The 25,623-nt window shown below is 42.0% G+C and overlaps 1 protein-coding gene across 1 annotated transcript in view; it reads left to right on the forward strand.

Moving 5' to 3' along the window:
- The window catches only part of kif5ab (kinesin family member 5A, b), a 65,657-nt gene that overhangs the window by 189 nt on the left and 39,845 nt on the right, over positions 1-25,623 (forward strand). The window contains exon 2 of the mRNA XM_062997469.1: positions 21,613-21,700. Coding sequence (XP_062853539.1) covers positions 21,613-21,700 — 88 coding nt within the window. The remainder of the gene's footprint in view (positions 1-21,612; positions 21,701-25,623) is intronic.

The following is a 25,623-nucleotide window of genomic DNA, read 5'->3' on the forward strand; positions in this document are numbered from 1 at the left end:
TTCATTCATTTTAAATTTATGATAAATGGATAAACTGACGCAGAGTACATTTGTCTGTATCATATGACATACAAAAGTAGTGTGAATTCATTCATTAATCCAGGTCAGGGTCGCATTGAATTGCCATCCAGAAACACTTAGGGCAAGGTAGGAATACACACTGGTAAGGGTTTAGTCCATTTCACACACTCAAACATTCACTAGCCCATTCACACCTAGGGGCAAATTCAAACCCAGGTTCCCAGGACCCATGTTTCTGTGCATCACCCACTCCACCAGCTGCACCACCTTGCTGCTGTCCAATCAATAGAAGAAAATGGATTGATGGAAATTTGTTACAAGGTTCAAACATTTTGATGGCATGACTACTGTTGTGTTAAATCACAAAATACAATTGATTTATATATACACTGATCAGCCATAACATTGAAACCACCTCCTTGTTTCTACACACATTGTCCATTTTATCAGCTCCACTTACCATGTAGAAGCACTTTGTAGTTCTACAATTACTGACCGTAGTCCTTCTGTTTCTCTGCATGCTTTGTTAGCCCCCTTTCATGCTGTTCTTCAATGGTCAGGACTCTCTTAGGACCACTACAGAGACATGGTGGTGGTGTGTTATATATATATATATATATATATATATATATATATATATATACGTATATATATATACAGTGTATCACAAAAGTGAGTACACCCCTCACATTTCTGCAAATATTTCATTATATCTTTTCATGGGACAACACTATAGACATGAAACTTGGATATAACTTAGAGTAGTCAGTGTACAGCTTGTATAGCAGTGTAGATTTACTGTCTTCTGAAAATAACTCAACACACAGCCATTAATGTCTAAATAGCTGGCAACATAAGTGAGTACACCCCACAGTGAACATGTCCAAATTGTGCCCAAATGTGTCGTTGTCCCTCCCTGGTGTCATGTGTCAAGGTCCCAGGTGTAAATGGGGAGCAGGGCTGTTAAATTTGGTGCTTTGGTTACAATTCTCTCATACTGGCCACTGGATATTCAACATGGCACCTCATGGCAAAGAACTCTCTGAGGATGTGAGAAATAGAATTGTTGCTCTCCACAAAGATGGCCTGGGCTATAAGAAGATTGCTAACACCCTGAAACTGAGCTACAGCATGGTGGCCAAGATCATACAGCGGTTTTCCAGGACAGGTTCCACTCGGAACAGGCTTCGCCAGGGTCGACCAAAGAAGTTGAGTCCACGTGTTCGGCGTCATATCCAGAGGTTGGCTTTAAAAAATAGACACATGAGTGCTGCCAGCATTGCTGCAGAGGTTGAAGATGTGGGAGGTCAGCCTGTCAGTGCTCAGACCATACGCCATCCCAGAAGGAAGCTGACGCACAAGAAAGCCCGCAAACAGTTTGCTGAAGACAAGCAGTCCAAGAACATGGATTACTGGAATGCCCTGTGGTCTGACGAGACCAAGATAAACTTGTTTGGCTCAGATGGTCTCCAGCATGTGTGGCGGCGCCCTGGTGAGAAGTACCAAGACAACTGTATCTTGCCTACAGTCAAGCATGGTGGTGGTAGCATCATGGTCTTGGGCTGCATGAGTGTTGCTGGCACTGGGGAGCTGCAGTTCGTTGAGGGAAACATGAATTCCAACATGTACTGTGACATTCTGAAACAGAGCATGATCCCCTCCCTTCGAAAACTGGGCCTCATGGCAGTTTTCCAACAGCATAACGACCCCAATCACAACCTCCAAGATGACAACTGCCTTGCTGAGGAAGCTGAAGGTAAAGGTGATGGACTAAACCCAATTTAGCACCTGTGGCGCATCCTCAAGTGGAAGGTGGAGGAGTTCAAGGTGTCTAACATCCACCAGCTCCGTGATGTCATCATGGAGGAGTGGAAGAGGATTCCAGTAGCAACCTGTGCAGCTCTGGTGAATTCCATGCCCAGGAGGGTTAAGGCAGTGCTGGATAATAATGGTGGTCACACAAAAGATTGACACTTTGGGCACAATTTGGACATGTTCACTGTGGGGTGTACTCACTTATGTTGCCAGCTATTTAGACATTAATGGCTGTGTGTTGAGTTATTTTCAGAAGACAGTAAATCTACACTGCTATACAAGTTGTACACTGACTACTCTAAGTTATATCCAAGTTTCATGTCTATAGTGTTGTCCCATATAAAGATATAATGAAATATCTGCAGAAATGTGAGGGGTGTACTCACTTTTGTGATACACTGTATATATATAATGCTGGTCTAGGCTGCAGCAGAAAACACAGAGTGCAAGGCAGGAATACACCATGGCCAGGGTGCCGATCCATTGCAGGGCAGCAAGCACACTCTCACACATTCACTCATCCACTTACTCTATGGGCATTTTAGACCAGGTTCCAGAAATTCATCTTGCTGTGCAACCACCACCCTGATAGATGCACTGTGGTGCACCTCATCATCCTCACATTACACACCAGCTACTAACAAACCTGATTTGAGGGTTGCACTAGGATAGAAATTGTCAACCAGGCAACCGTTTTCTCATTAAACATGAATTAAGCAAACCTTTCTTCAAGGATCATTTATAGACATTCATTTATTTATCTTCTGCAACTGCATGATCCTAACTAGTGATGCAGTAAGTACTGAGCCTATCCGCAAGACAATGACTGCAAGGCTAAAACACATTTTGGACAGGATTTATTGCTGGACTTCTTACACTCACACACTTTTACTGACCCACATTAAAACAGTTTTGCATAGCAAGTCCACAAGTTTGGGCATGTTTTTAGAAGATGGGAAGGAGATAAAAACATAGATTTTTGTCACTGTTCCTGCCGCCCAACTGTGTATCTCAATTGCTTTGGATAAAAGTAGTCTGACATTAATAGTGAATAAATATTGGTTTTATTCTGTTGGCAGTGGAGGCAGTACTGTGGTATTAATATTAATGAAAATTTAAGTCTCAGGACAGCGAAGCTGCCACTGTTGAGGCTTTGAATAAGCAAGGCTCTTAATCCTTAATTTAGAGGGTTTTTATTCTGCTTCTGTTGTAAATTGTTTTGGATTAAAACACCTGCAAAATGATACATATGTTCATCTTTTGTAACTGCTTATTTTGATGAGGCTGAGAATGGTGCTTGAGCACATCTCCGCTGCTAGACAGGGATAAACCATGGGCACAGTGCTTGTCAATTACAGGACAACACTCTCTTACTCTCTTAATCATTTACACTCTCACAACAAGTTAAGAGTAGCCAGTCCACCAACTTGCACATATTTCAGGGGTCAGAGCAAACCAAAGTGTAATCAGGGTCATACATCTAATAACAGTGGTTGTGATGGCAGAAATATCTGAACATATTAATTAGAAGTTGTGTCCACATACTTCCCATATGTAGACTGGCCATATAGTATTTACACACTTAAAGTCAAAAGTTAAACTTATCGGCTAGGCTGGGCGCCTACATCGACAACGATTGGCTGTTGTTCATACAGGGTGGGAACCGTATAGGGACTCCTCATAACTGTGGCAATTACGACCTCTGCTGGCTGATTAATGGCACCTGCACAGAGTCAAGGGATAATGCGTTGATCAGGGTGTGGTTCTCCGTACACAAAGCTGATCCGCATATGAACTCGCCTCCTGCAGGTGAAAAGATGCAGTTAGCTACTGCACACGTGACGGAGGGGGCGTGTCAGGGTGGGGATCGGCATCAGTAGAGAGAAAGCATAATGCAATTAGGTGATTGGATATGCTAAAAGTCGGGAGAAAAAAGGGAAGAAAATGCGTAAACAAAAGTAAAAAAGCTATACTTGTAAGGGTGTGTGTCATAACAAAAAGTTAAATGACTTTTGCAACTGTACGTTTTAACTTTATGGCATAGCCTCCTTATTCCTTTATGTCTGATTGTTAGTAGCTTCTCTGTGCCCGTATGGAAAGTGCTAGTTTGCCTCCAGCCATTAAAAAGTACATGAAACAGTAGTCTTATGCCAAGATAAAAAGTATCACTGTGCTAACAGAAATGTCAGCTATGATCCAAGAACTACTGAAAATGCAGCCATGTAAAGACTGTCATGGACAATAGGAGTCTGTTTTGAAATCAGCACCGTAATGCTTGCCTGATGTTGCTAATCACATGGACTATGAAAGAGTAGGGGCTCCTTTCTGTCATAGGAGTCTCTAAACCCAAAGCAATGTAAAGCTTACATAATTGTGTAATTATAATATTTATAACACATAATTATAATTATAATAATTATAATTATTTACATGGAATTATAAGGAAATGCCAAAAAGTTGAGGGACATTATAGAACTTTCTACACCACCAAATTTAGATCTATAAATAATAACCGACAAATAAAAATGCATGCAATACAAGAACTTGATAACCAGAAAAAGCGAACAGAAAAGCAAAAGCACATTTAGTCATACTGGCCCATAAGGAGTACGAACAAACAAACACGCACTACTGCACACACACACACACACACACACACACACACACACACACACCTTCAGCTTATCTTGGGAATAATATAAGCACAGCACACTACACAATGATTTTAAAAAGATCTGAACATGTGTCAGTTATGAGAGGTGATGAACAGTGCAATCTAATCAATTCATTCTGGTTTGTAATAGTAGGTTGTAAACAGGGTATAAAAATTAATGTGTTGTATCGTTCGAATGGTGGTACTTCAACGACATTGATTTTTAGAATGTTTTATATGTTTGGGTTTATACAGGCCATCAGGTCAAACGAATTGTTTAAGGTTGGAGTGTTTTAGCTTTTTATAAACTATTTTTATACTGCTGCCACAACATATTTGCTATATAGGGTGTTACATAAACAGTGCCATTGCTGAAGTAAACAAATACTGCCCTTTTACCCTTCTTTCTTCAGCGTCATTATAATAAGTAGAAATAATATCGTTAGAAAGTGCAATAGTTCTCTCAGTAGTGTGATGACTCTTGGTGTAATATTTCTGTTACAGGTGAAATTAGTGTTTACCATATGTGCAATACCACTGTTATTTTTACCATATCACTGTTATAAGTGTGGAACAGTTCAACTGAACCTGCCTCATAACGTGATTATAACACAAATTTCTTGTAGCACCTATTTACTTATACTTATAGATCATTTTATTTATGTGTGAGGACAAACTGTTGTATGTATGTTTTAACAATGAATTACACTGATCAGCCATAGCATTAAAACCACCTCCTTGTTTCTACACTCACTGTCCATTTTATCAGCTCCACTTACCATACAGAAGCACTACAGTTCTACAATTACTGACTGTAGTCCATCTGTTTTTCTGCATGCTTTGTTAGGCCCATTTCATGCTGTTCTTTAATGATCAGGACCACCACAGAGCAGGTATTTTTTAGGTGATGGATGATTCTCAGCGCTGCAGTGACACTGACATGGTGGTGGTGTGTTAGTGTGTGTTGTGCTGGTATGAGTGGTAAGACACAGAGTTTTTAGTCCACCAACCAAAAATATCCAGCCAACAGCGCCCTGTGGGCAGCGTCCTGTGACCACTGATGAAGGTCTAGAAGATGACCAACTCAAACAGCAGCAATAGATGAGCGATCGTCTCTGACTTTACATCTACAAGGTGGACCAACTAGGTAGGAGTGTCTAATAGAGTGGACAGTGAGTGGACATGGTATTTAAAAACTCCAGCAGCGCTGCTGTGTCTGATCCACTCATACCAGCACAACACACACTAACACACCACCACCATATCAGTGTCACTGCAGTGCTGAGAATGATCCACCACCTAAATAATACCTGCTCTGCGGTGGTCCTGTGGGGGACTGGAGAACAGAGAACTACACCAATCCCTCACAATGCTTTGCCAAGCAAGTCCATGTAGACACTCAGCCGACTGATAGCCCCACTGATATTCAAACCTAGATCTTGGCACTGGTGGGCTAGCATAATAGACTGCTGTATTTCCACAGTGCCACATAAAGCATCTTAAATAATGTAGAATATTGTTATTCACTTACTTATTAGCATTGATGACAGAAGTATTGTCACTGTTATTCCCTCTGTCATGGCATTGTTCCTGACTGCGTTACCTTTGTGCAAATGCATGATACCCTGTTGGTTGGAAACATCTGGTCTAACAAGACTGAGACACATGTCATCCCTTTGTACTCATCCTAAACTTTTAAATGATAAATTCATTTCTTTAAATTTATTAATACTCTGGTTTGCTTAACCCCTACCTTTTGAGGGATGCTCACAAACTCCTCCCCACCACATCTCCAACTTCTCATTGTGGTCCATTGTACCAGTTTATCTGAATTTATCCTATAGCTATATTTACTAATACACTTATTTGTGACAAATGATATTTTTAACATACAATCTACTATCCAGATCATCTAAATCCAGGTAACACAGCTCAGACTCATAAGAGATTGAAGCACTAGTGTTGGCAGTGATGGGCACTTGAGTGGCATGACTTAACACGCTAGCAAAGTTGTTTAAAGCCTGCCCTAAGGGCCCATTGCCTGGCAAGGTATCAAATTTTAAGCTTACAAGCTAAATATTAAGCTCCCTAAGGTCCCTGCCATAAATTAGAAGTCGCTGGAACATAGGCAACAGCGTACACATGCAAGCAAACTATACAAGACACAGGCTTAGAGGTTGCTGTGAAAGAAAGAAGCCCCTGGTGCAAATAAAATGAACTCTGATTTTTAAGCTTTCTAATTTTCTTGATCCCTTATTTCTCTGTTGACTTGAACAATAAAGGGACAACCGTTTTTCATTAGTCACACTATGATATATGCAGCATGTCATCCTGAGCCATTATGCAAATGCAACCACAGATTCATGGTTTGTGTTACACCCACCCATGCTAAATCAGTTCCCTGTAGCTAACAAGGAGAGCAAGAATATGGCTGTCTGTTCACATTTGATCCAATGACTTTAGATTATCTACAACATAGACTGGACAAACTCATCTAAAGCTCTGCTATGCTTTTTGAATACAACCAGAATATATGGTCCAGTACTTAAAAGAGTACGTATATAAGACAATATATATAACAATACAAGAACAAGTCAAGCAAGACGTCTCTGTTTCTCTCTGACAATTGAAAGTGACACAGATGGGCATGCTTTTTCAGCCTATTCCTTCCTGTCAGCCTCGTTCTCGTTTGTGAGTGAACGTTTGTGAGTCATTGTTAGAGTGAATCAGATGAGCTTGACTGTGAGCCTGACTGTTTTATGCAAACATCTATTCTAATTATCCTTCTGTCCATTTGTCTGTTCATTCATTTTTATTTTTTACTCTCTCTGACTTTCTCCAGAATCGTGCTTCTATCCACTGCAATGTTTAGTACATTAAACAAATCCTTGAGGTACATGCCTTTGTTTTCTGTATATATTACATGCTCATTGATCTCCAGCCTGATCAGATTTGCCGTGCATCTACAATCAGCTCCAGAAACTGCTCAAATCAATTATACATTAAATCCTACCATGCTCTGTGGCATGGATAAAATATTAAAATATTTCCTCCAGAAAAAGGAAATAATGTGTCTAAAGGATGGCAGGATTTTTCATACAGACTGCTCAGCTTGCTAGTGTTTCTATAGGAACAGCAACATCTGCATTTAGATCTAGGGTCAAGATGTCTGTAGCTTGCTTTGGAACTTGTGCTTGGGAGTGCACTTTTAGTCGCCATAATGCTTGTGCATTAGTGTCACGTCTTTGGGTGACTGAGAATAAGCAAAAACAATACAAAACTTTATTAGGCACACCCATCTGGTACATCAAGTCATTTTTTTTTAATGCATTTTCTCCCCCTTTAGCGAGTCCAATTGCTCAATTGCGTCATGCTTCCTCTCCGCCCTCCGTCACGTGAGCAGCAAGCCGCATGCATCTTATCACCCACACATTGACGAGTGTTGCGCCACCCAGCGTTGTGTACGGAGGGACACACCCTAAGAGCACTCTTTCCTCATCTCTGTGTAGGCGCCTCTAATCAGCCAGCAGAGGTCGTAACCGCACCATTCTGACAGAGAGAGACCCATATCCGGCTTTAGTCCCGCCCATCTGAACAACCGGCCAATCGTTGTTCATAGCCGCTCAGCCCAAGCCGGCTAGGCAGAGCTGAGATTCGATACGATGTATTCGAGATCCAGCCCTGGTTGCAGCGTGTGTTTTTACCGCTGCGCCACCTGAGCGGCCCCATAAACTCATTTTTTGTATTATAAGCTATAGCCCATCTGTCGCTCTGTACACTTTGCACCACCACCCACAGTGCACAAGGGGTCACTGAATAATTTGATAAGTATGACAGTAATAATCTGATATGGGACTGCAGTAACCATATTGAAAACATATAGGACATTTTGGAGCAATGTGTTAGACAGCATACCTGTCAACAAAACACCAACTGACGGAGGGAGGAATGATTTTAATCTTTTTAATAACGTTCCAGCAAGTTCTGCAGCCTCATGGTGGTCAAACAACTGACTGTGACTCTTATTTTTTATTTTACTGTAACATCGTAAATGCAGCGCAGCACAGCACGTCTTCCCATGTTTCAGTGGAAGCGCGTTAGTCCTTAAGAGCTAGATTGATAACTGTCATGAAATTAAAGCGACTCAGGAGACGACTTTGAGTTACTAGACTTTATAAATACCTTACTTACCTTACCCTACCTCTCTCACCGCCCCCTCTGTCTGCCTCTCTCTGTCTCTCTCTTCAGCTCTAATTATCGTTTCGAAGAGACCACTGGAGCAGTAAATTCTTATTTAATGAAACCGTGTTTTGGCAGTGGCCGTAATATATATACACAGCGTGTACAAAAATCCTCACAAAGAAAAAGTATGACATTAAGTAAAATCCCATAGTACTACTTGGAGCATTAGTGGCTCTTGTTTCTCCTTATTAACACACTGGGTCTGTAATAGATCTAAGGTAGGCAGAATGAATAAGTATAGAGATACAGTTGTAAAAGGAAATTTGTGGTGATGATTTATTTTTAATAGAAAACAAAGAGACAAAGGGCTCAAGGTCCAGTGGATTAACTCATCAGTGCTTTATCAGGCAGACTAATTGCTAGCAAGAAAAACAAAATTAATCATGCAGACATAGATCCCGAAAACAATGGCAGGACAATAGTCTGTACTCAAGAGCTCAGTAAACATTTAATGTAGCACGATCAGTGCATGCCACCCATTTTATATCAAGTTATCAAATTTCTGCCCTTTAAAACAACCTGGAAATGTTAAAAATAAGAAAAACTAAATTTTAACCGTATAGCAGTGACCCAGACAAGCCTATAGATTAGAACTGCTGAGTGCTGAAATGTCTTATACATAAAATGGTTTTACTACCACGTTCCACATACCACGTTTTTAGAACCCCTCTGGGAGCAACATCAGTCAAATGATTGCTTGTCTGTAGCTAATGGTTTGGGTTTCCATGCCAGAGAGCACCATGCACCAGCAGCTTCATTCCATGCACTATGAGGGGACAGGTATATATACAGTATATATACTGATCAGCCATAACATTAAAACTACCTCCTTGTTTCTACACTCACTGTCCTGTTTATAGAAGCACTTTGTAGTTCTACAATTACTGACTGTAGTCCATCTATTTCTCTACATACCTATTTAACCTGCTTTCACCCTGTTCTTCAATGGTCAGGACCCCCACAGGACCACCACAGAGCAGGTGGATGATTCTCAGCACTGCAGTGACACTGACATGGTGGTGGTGTGTTAGTGTGTGTTGTGCTGGTATGAGTGGATCAGACACAGCAGCGCTGATGAAGTTTTAAAATACCGTGTCCACTCACTGTCCACTCTATTTGACACTCATACCTGGTTGGTCCACCTTGTAGATGTAAAGTCAGAGACGATCGCTCATCTATTGCTGCTGTTTGAGTTGGTCATCTTCTATAACTTCATCAGTGGTCACAGGATGCTGCCCACAGGGCGCTGTTGGCTGGATATTTTTGGTTGGTGGACTATTCTCAGTCCAGCAGTGACAGTGAGGTGTTTAAAAACTCCATCAGCATTGCTGTGTCTTATCCACTCATACCAGCACAACACACACTAACACACCACCACCATGTCAGTGTCACTGCAGTGCTGAGAATGATCCACCACCTAAATAATACCTGCTCTGTGGTGGTCCTGGGAGAGTCCTGACCATTGAAGAACGGCATGAAAGGGGCTAACAAAGCATGCAGAGAAACAGATGGACTGCAGTCAGTAATGAGTGCTTCTATATGGTAAGTGGAGCTGATAAAATAGACAGTGAGTGTAGAAACAAAGAGGTGGTTTTAATGTTATGGCTGATCAGTGTATTTGGTGGAGAAGGGAAATGGTCTAGGCTGTTTGAATGCTTAAAAAGCTTAAATAAAGTAAGACATCTTTATAAGCCTTTTTGAAAGGGTAAGCTATTTTACTGCAACAAAGGAAAAGCAACTTTACATTAACCCTGTTGGTTTTGGTATAATCTGTTTAAAAATCACATAATGCTTGTGTGTCTACACACTTTTGACCGTGTATTAATAGCCATTAGTAATGCAAAAGTATAACTTTCAAAACAGAAGAGGTCTTACCTTGTACCTTGTGAATATTAATGCTGATGTATTATGCAAAAATATGCAGATTTACTTATCTACCTCTTTGATCTTGCGTAATGTTTGATTAATCATGTTTGTGTCTTAATACCTCACCAATGAAAGATGAATATAAAGTAAAGAGACAGGCATTACATCAGCTAATAATGATAATAAGAGTCTAAAGTAAAACAGAACTGTGATGGTATCTGCAGTCCTATGGGATTTATGTCTGGGATGTATTTTTCTCCAGAACTCTCACTGATCTCCTTAGACAAACAGTAGCATCAGAATCCACCAACCTGCAAAGCTTATTGACTTTTAATATGTCACTGTCACAGTGCACCACCTTTCTTCATTTAATTTATTAGATTAATTTCCATCCTCGTAGATCAACTCCCCATCAAGTGCTGTTATTTGAAAAGCAAAAACATAAAAAAACCAACAACAGCTCCCACAGCTGCTTGCTTCTCTGTCATATAAATTGGGCTAGTTTGACTACACCCATTATAAAGTACATGGAACTGTGGCATATTTGCTAAATTTGCTACCTCATGCTAAGAGGAACTATATCCGGATGGTCAAATTTCATTCAAGAAAAAACAAAAAAGGTTGGTGTAACGAATACGCTTACTTGACAAAAGGGGCGGCCACATACGCAGAGATGTTTTACAATGTGTTTAATAATAACAAAAGACAAGACATACTAACACATGACCTAAGCTAAATGCTACACTAACTGCTAACTGCTAAACACATGAAACCTGACTAAACTATTCTACACCCTAAGCTAAGCTAACACCAAACATGAACAAGACTAACACTAAACAAGACTTTTACCAAAGATAACTAGAACAGTAACAGAGTAGTTAAGAAAACAGCTGCTTTTTTCTATTTTATTTATTCATTTTCTCCCCAATTTAGTGTAGTCAATTTGTTTTCCGCTGCTGGGGGATCCCTGATTGCAGTCGAGGAGGGTATATTGTTGCTCACGCCTCCTCCGACCCGCGCACAGCCCTTAGCGGAACTCATTTTCACCTATGCACTCTGCACAGACGCCTCTCTATCTGCTAATCAGGGTCCTCACACAGCGTTTGAAGACCCCAACCACATAGTCCGGTCATCCCGCCACCAGATGGCACCCAGCCAACCGGTGGTAAGTTTTGAACCGAGGAGTTCAGAATCTCGGTGCTGATGTGCTAGTGGAATATCCCGCTGCTCCACCTTTTAAAGACACTATTCCTTTAGTTTAAATTCTATTCACGTAGAAGTGAGCTGTCTGTTTGATGAGGTTAAGACTATTTCATGTCCTTAACCAATTACCCTCTAACAGAGATTAAAAAATGGGCATTTATAGTAAAAATGGTTGTTTGTAGTAATCACAGAACCATGCTTTTAAGAAATGATGTGACCCTGCCAGTTTGGGGTCAGCATTTGTTACTGTGGGTGTCAAGTCCCAGAAACAGACTGCTTCATCTCGTCTGAGGTCGAACTATGCTTGATTGTGGGTCTCCCTGTGTGTGTGTGTGTGTGTGTGTGTGTGTGTGAATCTGAATTACTTGCCTACAGGTCCTAACCCTGTCTCTTCCATTTATTAATTAATTTATTCATTCGTTACTGTTTCTATCATCCTTTCCTCGCTCCACTCACTGACCTTTGGTACACTCCGTGCTATAAAGAAAAAGTGCTTGTATTCCAAACTTAAATGTTTCACTTTGTACCCATTTTCTCTCCTCTCCTTGCAGCATGTGTGCTTCAGCCTCATATTTAATAATTCAGTTTGGTCTACTTTTACACAGAAATAACTCTATATATAGTTCTGATAAGAGACGGCGGAAAATGGTCTGGTCATATTCCCGAGGGAGCTAGCTGTGATTAAGATGGTCTTAAAACTACATTTAAATGAAACTTAAAATTGCAAAAAATGAGTCTGTGAAGCTGGGGCACGGGGGAAATCAGTAAGAGAATTCGGGTATTTGTACGTGGATGAGAAGTGGATGCATTTGGCTCTCTTCCACCCAGAGTGTTTTGTTGTTCTGAAGTCATTAGAGCACAAGCTGTAGTGCTCCATCCTCCATCCTCTTTTCTTCTTCCAGTAGAGTTCTCTTTTTTTTCACCATAACTGCAAATTAATTTATTTGTAACCTCTTCATCCTGTTCATGAACTGAAAACACGTCTTGGACAAAGCGCCAATCTTTTGTAGGGCCATTCGGACATAAGGACAAAGCTTAATTACACTCACTCACTCACTGTCTTGACCGCTTATCCAATTAGGGTCGCTGGGGGGTGGGGGGTGGGCTAGCTGGAGCCTATCCCAGCTTTTCAATGGGCGCAAGGCATATAGTAACACCCTGGACGGGGCGCCAGTCCATCGTAGGGCAGAGACACCTACACATAAACACACACACACATAGGGCAATTCAGTGTCTCCAGTTAACCTGACTGCATGTTTTTGGACTGTGGGAGGAAACCGAAGCTCCCGGAGGAAACCCACACAGACACAGGGAGAACATGCAAACTCCGCACGGAAAGGACCCGGACCGCCCCACCTGGGGATCGAACCCAGGACCTTCTTGCTGTGAGGCGACAGTGCTACCCACCGAGCCACCGTGCCTCCCAGCTTAATTACAGCTTTAGGAAAAAGAAAAAAAAAATAGTAAAAATATTTATAGATATGTAAAAAACCAGTGCAAATAGTAACAACAATAAAAATGGTAACAGTAGGCCGCTCAGGTAGGGCAGCGGCAAAATACGCTAGCCCACCAGAGCTGGGATTTCGAATACATCGTATCAAATCTTAGCTCTGCCATCCGGCTGGGCTGGGTGGCCACATGAACAACGATTGGCTGTTGTTCACAGGGTGGGATTAGCCGGACCAGGTTTCCTCATAACTGGTGCAATTATGACCTCTGCTGGCTGATTGATGGCGTCTGCACAGAGTTGAGGAATAATGCTGATCAGGGTGTGGCTCTCCATGCACAAGGCTGATCTGCATATGAACTCGCCTTGTGCAGGTGAAAAGATGCAGTTGGTTCTGTACATGCGTTGAAGGGGTGTGTGTCAGTTGCGAAGCGCCACAGTCAGCGGTGGAGGGTAGTATCGATAGAGGTGAAGCGTAACGCAATCAGGGTAACTGGATACGACTAGATTAGGTGAGAAAAAGAGATAAAAAAGTTAACAGTGACAGTAATATTTTATGTAGGTGGTATTGAGAATAAACTTTGTAGTGTGTGATGTTCCTCATCCGGTGGCAGGTATCTGTGTACAGTTCTGCTAGTGTGCAGCTCTCTCTGTGCCCCCCCGTAGGTGGGACAGTTTGTCATGGTCTGGGAGAGAGTTAAAGTAGGGGATGATGGTGTTAAATTTGGTGGAAAATTGGGACAGAATGTGGTGGTATTTGGTGCACTGGGTAAGGAAGTGCAGCTCTGTCTCTACTGTCTTGAGAGTGCAGTGCTGACACAGCCTGTCTTTTCAGGGCAGCCAGGACCGTGTTTGTCACCCCATCTCAACGGCCGGGTCCTGTTCACCGAGTCTGTACCTCGTCAAAGTGTTCTCAATTTAGGGTAAGATACAGTGATCAGGTAATCTGCTGCACTGTAGTGTTTGTTTAGAGCCAAACAGCACTGCGTTTTACTTTAGGCTTTAGGTTTCAGTTTTCCAATAACTCAGATACTTCGCTCTGAGTGTTTGTGTAATTTGGTTCACTCTAACTGGGTTTGCAGATTTCTCCTGTTCCTGAGTCTTTATTGTGTTAGTGTGTGTTAGTGGTGTGCTTGTGTGTGTATGTAGTGTGTAGGTGTGTGTTACACTCACTCACTCACTCACTCACTCAAGCATTTAAGTCCAGCCAATTGAGCTTCTGAATGGTTTTATATATATATATATATATATACAGTGTATCACAAAAGTGAGTACACCCCTCACATTTCTGCAAATATTTCATTATATCTTTTCATGGGACAACACTATAGACATGAAACTTGGATATAACTTAGAGTAGTCAGTGTACAGCTTGTATAGCAGTGTAGATTTACTGTCTTCTGAAAATAACTCAACACACAGCCATTAATGTCTAAATAGCTGGCAACATAAGTGAGTACACCCCACAGTGAACATGTCCAAATTGTGCCCAAATGTGTCGTTGTCCCTCCCTGGTGTCATGTGTCAAGGTCCCAGGTGTAAATGGGGAGCAGGGCTGTTAAATTTGGTGTTTTGGGTACAATTCTCTCATACTGGCCACTGGATTTTCAACATGGCACCTCATGGCAAAGAACTCTCTGAGGATGTAAGAAATAGAATTGTTGCTCTCCACAAAGATGGCCTGGGCTATAAGAAGATTGCTAACACCCTGAAACTGAGCTACAGCATGGTGGCCAAGGTCATACAGCGGTTTTCCAGGACAGGTTCCACTCGGAACAGGCTTCGCCAGGGTCGACCAAAGAAGTTGAGTCCACGTGTTCAGCATCATATCCAGAGGTTGGCTTTAAAAAATAGACACATGAGTGCTGCAAGCATTGCTGCAGAGGTTGAAGACGTGGGAGGTCAGCCTGTCAGTGCTCAGACCATACGCCGCACACTGCATCAACTCGGTCTGCATGGTCGTCATCCCAGAAGGAAGCTGACGCACAAGAAAGCCCGCAAACAGTTTGCTGAAGACAAGCAGTCCAAGAACATGGATTACTGGAATGCCCTGTGGTCTGACGAGACCAAGATAAACTTGTTTGGCTCAGATGGTGTCCAGCATGTGTGGCGGCGCCCTGGTGAGAAGTACCAAGACAACTGTATCTTGCCTACAGTCAAGCATGGTGGTGGTAGCATCATGGTCTTGGGCTGCATGAGTGTTGCTGGCACTGGGGAGCTGCAGTTCATTGAGGGAAACATGAATTCCAACATGTACTGTGACATTCTGAAACAGAGCATGATCCCCTCCCTTCGAAAACTGGGCCTCATGGCAGTTTTCCAACAGGATAACGACCCCAAACACAACCTCCAAGATGACAACTGCCTTGCTGAGGAAGCTGAAGGTAAAGGTGATGGACTAAACCCAATTGAGCACCTGTGGCGCATCCTCAAGTGGAAGGTGGAGGAGTTCAAGGTGTCTTACATCCACCAGCTGTCCAGATCCTCCAGATGTCATCATGGAGGAGTGGAAGAGGATTCCAGTAGCAACCTGTGCAGCTCTGGTGAATTCCATGCCCAGGAGGGTTAAGGCAGTGCTGGATAATAATGGTGGTCACACAAAATATTGACACTTTGGGCACAATTTGGACATGTTCACTGTGGGGTGTACTCACTTATGTTGCCAGCTATTTAGACATTAATGGCTGTGTGTTGAGTTATTTTCAGAAGACAGTAAATCTACACTGCTATACAAGCTGCACACTGACTACTCTAAGTTATATCCAAGTTTCATGTCTATAGTGTTGTCCCATGAAAAGATATAATGAAATATTTGCAGAAATGTGAGGGGTGTACTCACTTTTGTGATACACTGTATATATATATATATATATATATATATATATATATATATATTGTTTATTTTCTTTACTTTTTCTCCCGACTTTTTAGCGTGTCCAATTGCCTGATTGCGTCACGCTTCCTCTCCACTAATGCCGACCCCCGCTCTGATTTCAGGAGAACGAAGCTAACCCACGCCCCCTCCGACACGTGGGCAGCAGCCGTATGCATTTTGTCACCCACACTAGGCTAGTGCATATATGTGAATCAGCCTTGTGTACGGAGAGACACACCCTGATCCGCACTCTTTCCCTGCCTCTGTGCCGGCGCAATTAATCAGCCAGCAGAGGTCGTAGTGCATCAGTTACGAGGAGTCCTTATCTGGCGTATATAAACAACAGGCCAATCGTTGTTCATGTGGCTGCTCAGCCCAGCCGGGAGGCAGAGCTGAGATTCGAAACGATGTATTCGAAATACCAGCTCTGGTGCGCTAGTGTGTGTTTTTACCGCTGCGCCACAAGCGGCTAGCTTCTGCATGTTTTTGAGGGGTGGGAGGAAAGTGGGTACCCAAAGGAAACCCACACAGAGAACATCTATGTAAAGAATGCACAAAAGTAATATGCAAATGACGCTATTTTTATGTTGAGATGTTTACAAATTTAAAACAGTGGTGGAGAAAACCTTACCAATATTAACAACAATTCTAAATAAATGAATATACAAAAGTTTTCCTATTTTTTGTTATGCTGTTGGATGGTTGTTTAGTTATTGCTAGAAGAACCAATCATGGTATGTATCTGACATGTAAACTAGCCTGTGCTTCAGATTTTGTCAGGAATTTTGTATGTCATTTTAAAGATGTAGACACATTTAATGCACATGAAATTTCAACCTTGTGGACCAAGAAATATGGACAAAAAGGACCTGCATTTATAGACCAGATCATGGTAGCCCAAGAAAACAGTCAAGCAAGAATGTTGCAATAATTGGCATGGACATCTGTGGTCAGTATGTGGTCATCGTTCATTTTCCTAACTGCTCATCCAATTAGGGTCGCTGGGGTGCTGGAGCCTATCCTAGCTTTTCAATGGGCGCAAGGCACACAGTAACACCCTGGACGGGGCGCCGTCCATCGCAGTCCATCGCAGGGCAGACACACATACACACACATACACACCCATTCACCTATAGGGCAATTCAGTGTCTCCAATTAACCTGACTGCATGTTTTTGGACTGTTGGAGGAAACCGGAGCTCCCGAAGGAAACCCACGCAGACACTGGGAGAACATGCAAACTCTGCACAGAAAGGACCCGGACCACCCCGCCTGAAGATTGAACCCAGGACCTTCTTGCTGTGAGGCGACAGTGCTACCCATTATTATGATATTATGCTCCTGCCCCACATATTTAAACTCCTTTCCTGGGTTTTCCCTCACCCTGTATCTTGGCTGGAGTTTGACTCTGCACTCACTGCCAGTCACAACCTGATCGCAACACTTTTTATATTACAGGACTTCAGTCCATATATGTAGCATGCTATATTTGTGAGTCTGTGAGCGATCTGTGAGCCGCATGGATCGATTCGTTGAACATTTCACACTTTTTTCCTCAGAGCTGTCACATCTGGCGGCGACCTGTCGGCAAGCGAAAATCAGGGCAGAAATCGTGTAGTGTGAACTAGGCATTAGCAGATGCATGTGGATTTAAAGCAGTGGGTTTATTATTTTGCCATTTGTCATATAAGAAAACTGGGTAGCACTGTCGACTCACAGCAAGAAGGTCCTGGGTTTGATCACCAGGTGTGCATGTTCTCCCCGTGTTTGTGTGAGTTTACTCCGAGTGCTCTGGTTTCCTCCCATAGTCCAAAGACATGCAAATGAGGTGAATTGGAGATACTAAATTGTCCATGACTGTGTTTGATACAACATTATGTGAACTGATGAGCCTTGTGTAATAACCTTGCGTTTCTGTCATGAATGTAACCAAAGTGTAGAACATGACGTTAAAATCCTAATAAACAAACAATTTGTCTTGTTCTCATTAAAATGATGACATGGTTCGAACTTTATATTAATATCTGGTATTAATTTAAATTAGACTAGAAACTTCTTGAAATGCATATTAATTAGAGCAAACATGTAAAACGAACAGAATGTGAAGGTGCTCATACAGTCAATCACTCTGCTATTAATAAATGCATTTGCACCTTTGTTGATAAATTATCAAGTTTATACTTTTCTATACTCAAGACTCTAAAAAAATTAGAGCCTTGGTGTGATTGCTCCTCATCGACACAGTGTCTGTCAGTGTGGTATATATTTGGATTCTCATGGCTCTCAGCATGCACTGATGCTACATATATGAATATATTAATACATTAGGAGGTGGAAACTGGGGGGTGATAAAGAAGACAGATATTGGGACGTCCCTGTAGCTTTTCCATCAGGAACAGCTTTTTTGGTGGAAAAGAAGTAAGGGTTTAATGAGTGTGAACCACAGACGACAGGTTTTTGTGTTTGTGTGTGTGTGGGTGGATTTTAAATGCTGTGAGTTATAAGAACTAACATGAAGACTAACAGAAAGGTTTTTTTAGTTTTTGTTAGTTAACTTAAACCATAGATATTTGTTAAATGTAACCATAATGCCAGACAGAAGCATATTAGTCCAAGATCAGTCTAGTCTACATAATTATATTGCCTGATTGTGGACACCTGTCCCCCATGCAGAACTACACTGGTCATCCATAACATTAAAACCACCTCCTTGTTTCTACACTCACTGTCTATTTTATCAGCTCCACTTACCGTATAGGAGCACTTTGTAGTTCTACAATTACTGACTGTAGTCCATCTGTTTCTCTGCATACTTTTTAGCCTGCTTTTACCCTGTTCTTCAATGGTCAGGACCCCCACATGACCACCACAGAGCAGGTATTATTTAGGTGGTGGATCATTCTCAGCACTGCAGTGACAATGACATGGTGGTGGTGTGTTAGTGTGTGTTGTGCTGGTATGAGTGGGTCAGACACAGCAGCGCTGCTGGAGTTTTTAAATACCGTGTCCACTCACTGTTCACTCTATTAGACACTCCTACCTAGTTGGTCCACCTTGTAGGTGTAAAGTCAGAGACGATCGCTCATCTATTGCAGCTGTTTGAGTTGATCATCTTCTAGACCTTCATCAGTGGTCACAGGACGCTGCCTACGGGGCGCTGTTGGCTGGATATTTTTGGTTGGTGGACTATTCTCAGTCCAGCAGTGACAGTGAGGTGTTTAAAAACTCCATCAGCACTGCTGTGTCTTATCCACTCATACCAGCACAACACACACTAACACACCACCACCATGTCAGTGTCACTGCAGTGCTGAGAATGATCCACCACCCAAATAATACCTACTCTGTGGTGGTCCTGTGAGAGTCCTGACCATTGAAGAACAACATGAAAGGGGGCTAACAAAGCATGCAGAGAAACAGATGGACTACAGTCAGTAATTATAGAACTTCAAAGTGCTTCTATATGGTAAGTGGAGCTGATAAAATGGACAGTGATTGTAGAAAAGGAGGTGGTTTTAATGTTATGGTTGATCGGTGTATGAAAATGTAGATAAAATCGGTCTCCTTTTATCTGCAATACCAGCCTCAACTCTTCTCCACTATTTAACAGAGCTATCAGTTTGCTCCAGTGAAATAGATAAGTAAGAGATGTCACCAAGGACTTTTCTAAGACTTGATTTGATTGCACCTGCTAAAATTCAACATATGTTGCTCATATTTACATCCCCATAACAGCTTGTGAAAGTGAACTAGTTTATTTATTATTTATTCAGCACGCAATATGATTTCGTGGTTAAAAGCATATAGCAGCAAGTACTCAGCATCTGCTCTCCTTGCTTAGTAAGGAAGATAAACGTTTTTTAGCTTATATGCCTTATAATAAACAATTACAATTAAAAAATAATTATTGTAACTGTAATTGGAGTAAAATGAGTATCTCTTCATCTATACACAGTAACTCACAGATTGGCATGAGTGTCACATAAGGAGTCAGGGATGCCATCCCTCCCACTCAGGGAGCCAATCACTTCCTAGCTCATGCCCACAGACAACAGATTGTATGCTTTTTTGAAACACCACTTAGAAGCTACAATCAAACATTTCTACAGATTTATTGCTGTAAAATCAAGATCAATAAAACAAAAATAAAAAAACAACACGCAGATCATTGTGGGGCAGACCGAGCATTTAATCTTTTTCACCTTATGGCTTAATGCTGTTGTAAAGCCAATGATGAAATACTGGCTCAGGCTCTCTGGAATGCTGGCCTAAAGCCAGATAAGACTATAACCAAGAGAGCAAATTACACAAAGAGATTTAACTCAACAAAAAGAATAAACATAAATATTAAATCTAGTTAGTAACATAATTTCTGACAATTTAGAGCAGCCGATCCACCTTTCTCATTATTGGGTAGTTGGGCTGAACCCAGAGTATGTCTCCTTGATGTTCTATAGTTTTCATTTTAAATTGCAGATTAAATTTACATTTTATCTATCTGTCTGTCTGTCTGTCTGTCTGTCCGTCCGTCCGTCCGTCCGTCCGTCCGTCCGTCCGTCCGTCCATCTGTTTAGCTTCTGCTTTTGCTTCTTGCTCTACAGCAAAAAGGTCCTGTGTTTGATTTTGCAGGTGGAGCGGTCCATGTCCTTTCTATGTGGAGTTTGCTTATTCACCCTGTGTCTGCGGGGGTTTCCTCCCGGGTGCTCTGGTTTCCTCCCATAGTCCAAAGACAAGCAGTCAAGCTAATTGGAGATACTAAAAGCCCCCTAGGTGGCGCCCAGGTGGCGCAGCGGGATATTCCGCTTGCACACCAGCACTGAGTTTCTGAACTCCCTGGTTCGAAACTCGGTGTTGCCTCAGGTCGGCTGGGCGTCATCTAGCGGGCATAATTGGCAGTGCCTGCAGCAGATACTAATTGGCCACCGTATCTGCAGGGTGGGGGCCGGACTATGTGTGAGTGGGTGGGGTCTTCGTACGCTGTGTAAGGACCCTGATTGGTGGAAGAGACACCTGTGCAGAAAGCAGGGGCGAGAAGAGGAAGGCTGTGCACGTGTTGGTGCACGTGCATGGAATCTTGTATCTCTGGTAGCAGCGGAAGACAAAATTGAGTGTGCTAAATCGGGAGGAAAATAGGGAGAAAATGCATTAAAAAAGGCCCCTAGGTATGTGTGTGGGATTGTGTTTGCCCTGTGATGGATTGGCGACCTGTCCAGGGTGTTTCCTACCTCTTACCCAGTGAATTGGACCCATCATTACTCTGAATAGGATGAAGCGGTGATAAAACAGACAATGAATTAATGAGTTCTTATTTGTTCATTTTTCTGGATTCATATGTGTTCTTTTTAAGACATGCTTTTTTCTCTTACTCATGTAATTGACAAAATAACTGTGCAATAATAACCTGCTCATCTTGATTATTAAGTGAAGGTGGTTCTGCCTTACTGAGCTGTGATTATTAGATAGTAATGCGTTACCTGTATCTTTCCTGCAGGGTAAATCCTTTGTATTTGATCGAGTTTTTCCCATCAATACCACACAAGAGCAGGTCTACAACAGCTGTGCCAAGGAGATAGTCAAAGGTAAGTGTGTACACATGAGCTATGGTTTAAGTGTGTGCTGTTTTCTGCTAAATGTTAAAGTGGATCTTTAGAAACTATGCTAAGCCCTGGAGGAATTTATTATATTGCTCTTTGAATTCATTTACATACTTGCTTCACTATTTCACAGCTGCAAAGTCTTCATGGGCTGTTGAATATTGAACTCTTCACAAAACAGTGTGCCAAAGTCAGTTGTTCAGTACTATGGATATGGTTTTGTTATTAAATGGTTTAATAAATAAGTTATATGGTATTCAGTTTAATTGCAAATTTTGCATATTATTTTGCATATTATATCTGATATACAGTATATGAGCTATAAAAAAGGAACAACATTGCTACTAAAAGCTTTTCATCTCAACAAACTAATCTGATTACTTTTAAATTATTTAGGCATTTCTGATTCAAGTGGTTCTCTAGTGTAGAGTCTAAATAGATGAAAAAATCCCATTAGCAATTTGTTGTGAGGCCATTTTTGGAAATTACAACTTTAAGTACTACATAGCCTCTTTACTGTGATTGCTATATACACTATATTGCCAAAAGCATTCGCTCATCTGCCTTCACACACATATGAACTTGAGTGACATCCCATTCTTAATCCATAGGGTTTAATATGATGTCGGCCCACCCTTTGCAGCTATAACAGCTTCAACTCTTCTGGGAAGGCTTTCCACAAGGTTTAGGAGTGTGTTTATGGGATTTTTTTTTCTTTTTTGTATTTTTCCCCTTTTTCTCCCACTTTAGCGCATCCAGTTTCTACCCGTCAATCATCCTCTCACTAATGCTGGTCCCCACACTGACTGGGGAGGACGAGGCTGCTCCACGCCCCCACCGACACGTGCACAGCAATCGAACATCTTATCACTTACACTTGACGAGTGCAGTGCGGTACAGCGCTGTGCACGGAGGGCCACACCCTCTACAGCACTCCTTTCCCATCTCCGTGCAGGCGCCACCAACCAGCCAGCAAAGGTCGTAATCTCACTAGTCTGAGAGAGAGTCCCCATCTGGCTTAGTCCCGCCCCTTATCTGAACAACAGGCCAATCGTTGTTCATGTAGCCACTCAGCCGGCAAGGCAGAGCTGAGATTCAATACAATGTATTCGAGATCTAGCTCTGGTGAACAGCATGTGTTTTACCACTGTGCCACCTGAGCGACATTTATGGGAATTTTTGACCATTCTTCCAGAAGCGCATTTCTGAGGTCAGACATTGATGTTGGACGAGAAGGCCTGGCTCGCAGTCTCCGCTCTAATTCATCCCAAAGGTGTTCTATCGGGTTGAGTCAAGTTCTTCCACACCAAACTCGCTCATCCATGTCTTTGTGGACCTTGCTTTGTGCACTGGTGCGCAGTCATGTTGGAACAGGAAAGGGCCATCCCCAAACTGTTCCCACAAAGTTGGGAGCATGAAATTGTCCAAAATCTCTTGGTATGTTAAACCATAAAGAATTTCTTTCACTGGAACTAAGGGGCCGAGCCCAACTCCTGAAAAACAACGCCACACCATAATCCCCCCTCCACCAAACTTTACACTTGGCACAATGCAGTAAGACAAGTACCGTTCTCCTGGCAACCGCCAAACCCAGACTCGTCCATAGGATTGCCAGATGGAGAAGTGTTATTCGTCACTCCAGAGAACACGTCTCCACTGCTCTGAAGTCCAGTGGTGGCGTGCTTTACACCACTGCATCCAACGCTTTGCATTGCGCTTGGTGATGTAAGGCTTGGATGCAGCTGGATTCCCATTCCATGAAGCTCTCTACACACTGTTCTTGAGCTAATCTAAAGGCCACATGAAGTTTGGAGGTCTGTAGCGATTGACTCTGCAGAAAGTTGGCGACCTCTACGCACTATATGCCTCAGCATCCACTGACCCCGCTCTGTCATTTTACGTGGCTACCACTTCGTGGCTGAGTTGCTGTCGTTTCCAATCACTTCCACTTTGTTATAATACCACTGACAGTTGACTGTGGAATATTTAGTAGCGAGGAAATTTCATGACTGGACTTTGCACAGGTGGCATCACGGTACCACGCTGGAATTCACTGAGCTCCTGAGAGCGACCCATCCTTTCACTAATGTTTGTAGAAACAGTCTGCATGCCTAGGTGCTTGGTTTTATACACCTGTGGCCATGGAAGTGATTGGAACACCTGAATTCAATGATTTGGATGGGTGAGTGAATACTTTTGGCAATATAGTGTATTTAATTTTACAATCAATGGCAATATTATTTATAATAAAACCATGTTTATTTGCATTAGAATATTTCTGTTTTATTAGTAGCATTAATATCCAGTATTTTTCTGAGCCTTTACATATACACCGATCAAGCATAACATTATGACCACCTTCCTAATATTGTGTTGGTCCGCCTTTTGCTGCCCCATATGCAACAAACTGTGATGCACTGTGTATTCTGACACCTTCCTATCAGAACCAGCATTAACTTCTTCAGCAATCTGAGCTACAGTAGCTCGTCTGTTGGATCTGACAACACGTGCCAGCCTACGCTCCCCACGTGCATCAATGAGCCTTGGCCGCCCATGACCCTGTCGTCGGTTTACCACTGTTCCTTCCTTGGACCACTTTTGATAGATACTGACCACTGCAGACCGGGAACACCTCACAAGAGCTGCAGTTTTGGAGATGCTCTGACCCAGTCGTCTAGCTGTCACAATTTGGCCCCTGTCAAACTCACTCAAATCCTTACGCTTGTTCATTTCTCATGTTTCTAACACATCAATGTTGAGGATAAAATGTTCACTTGCTGCCTAATATATACCACCCACTAACAGGTGCCGTGATGAAGAGATAATCAGTGTTTTTGCTACCTGTCAGTGGTCATAATGCTGGTTGGTGTATGCATATATACTTTACTGCATTAAGAGAACAATTTCTGATAGGCAGCTATGGGGGTTGGAAGTACAACACAACTACATTACATAGTTCTATACTGTATGTGTCCTGTACAGATTCGTAAAATCCTCCTCCCCAAAACTACCCTGAAAAAATATTGAGCATGCGTTTGATGTTTTAAATGTATTTTAAATATGTTACTTTTATGCATTGTAACAGAATATGCTATTGTAAAGATTTGGAACATTGTAGTCCATATTCAGGAAGCATTCTGTCTAGCCTCGTGTGGTGTGTCCTGTACTGCCTAGCATTAGTCAGAGGCAAGAACAGCATTGAAGCAAGTGAGGGGGAACAGACGAAAAAGAGAAAGGACCCTGGAAATAAGAAATGAGATGATGTGTGTGTGTGTGTGTGTGTGTGTGTTTGTGTGTGTGTGTGCACAGACCATCTGGCTAAGAGAGATACACCTCAGTATAGATCTGCTGTTCTGATTCACAGTCATTCTGTTTTATTGCTACCTTTCTTTGCTCTTCACTTTGTTTCAAGATCTCTGTCTTTTGACTGATATTGCTTAAAGCACAGCTCTGTTCTTTTTCTCTCTCACACACACACACACACACACACACACACACACAATGATCTGCTTCACACAGTTAGAAATGCAATCAGGAAAAATCCTTTATCGGATTTCTGCAATAAAAAAGGCTTTTGTATTACCAGGGGCTAGTTTATGTACAGATCCACTGCAATGTAGAAGAGTACTTGCCTACCTTTGATTACCTCTTATTGCATACATAACTGAGGTCGAAGATTCACATACACTTGTAGGGGACATGTATCTCATCACATTTATGGGATTTGTATAAATCCTGCAACTGCTGTTTTTGTCACACATGCTTCTTTGACTGGAAAACTTACAGAAGTTTAAGTTTTTATAAGCTTATTGTTGGTTATTAAAAGATATAACAGAATCTGCTGGGTCAAAAGATACATACAGCACAATTAATATTTGGTTGGGTGGCACAATGGCTCGGTGGGAAGC

This window comes from Trichomycterus rosablanca, chromosome 6, assembly GCF_030014385.1.
Source record: "Trichomycterus rosablanca isolate fTriRos1 chromosome 6, fTriRos1.hap1, whole genome shotgun sequence".
Lineage (NCBI taxonomy): Eukaryota > Metazoa > Chordata > Actinopteri > Siluriformes > Trichomycteridae > Trichomycterus > Trichomycterus rosablanca.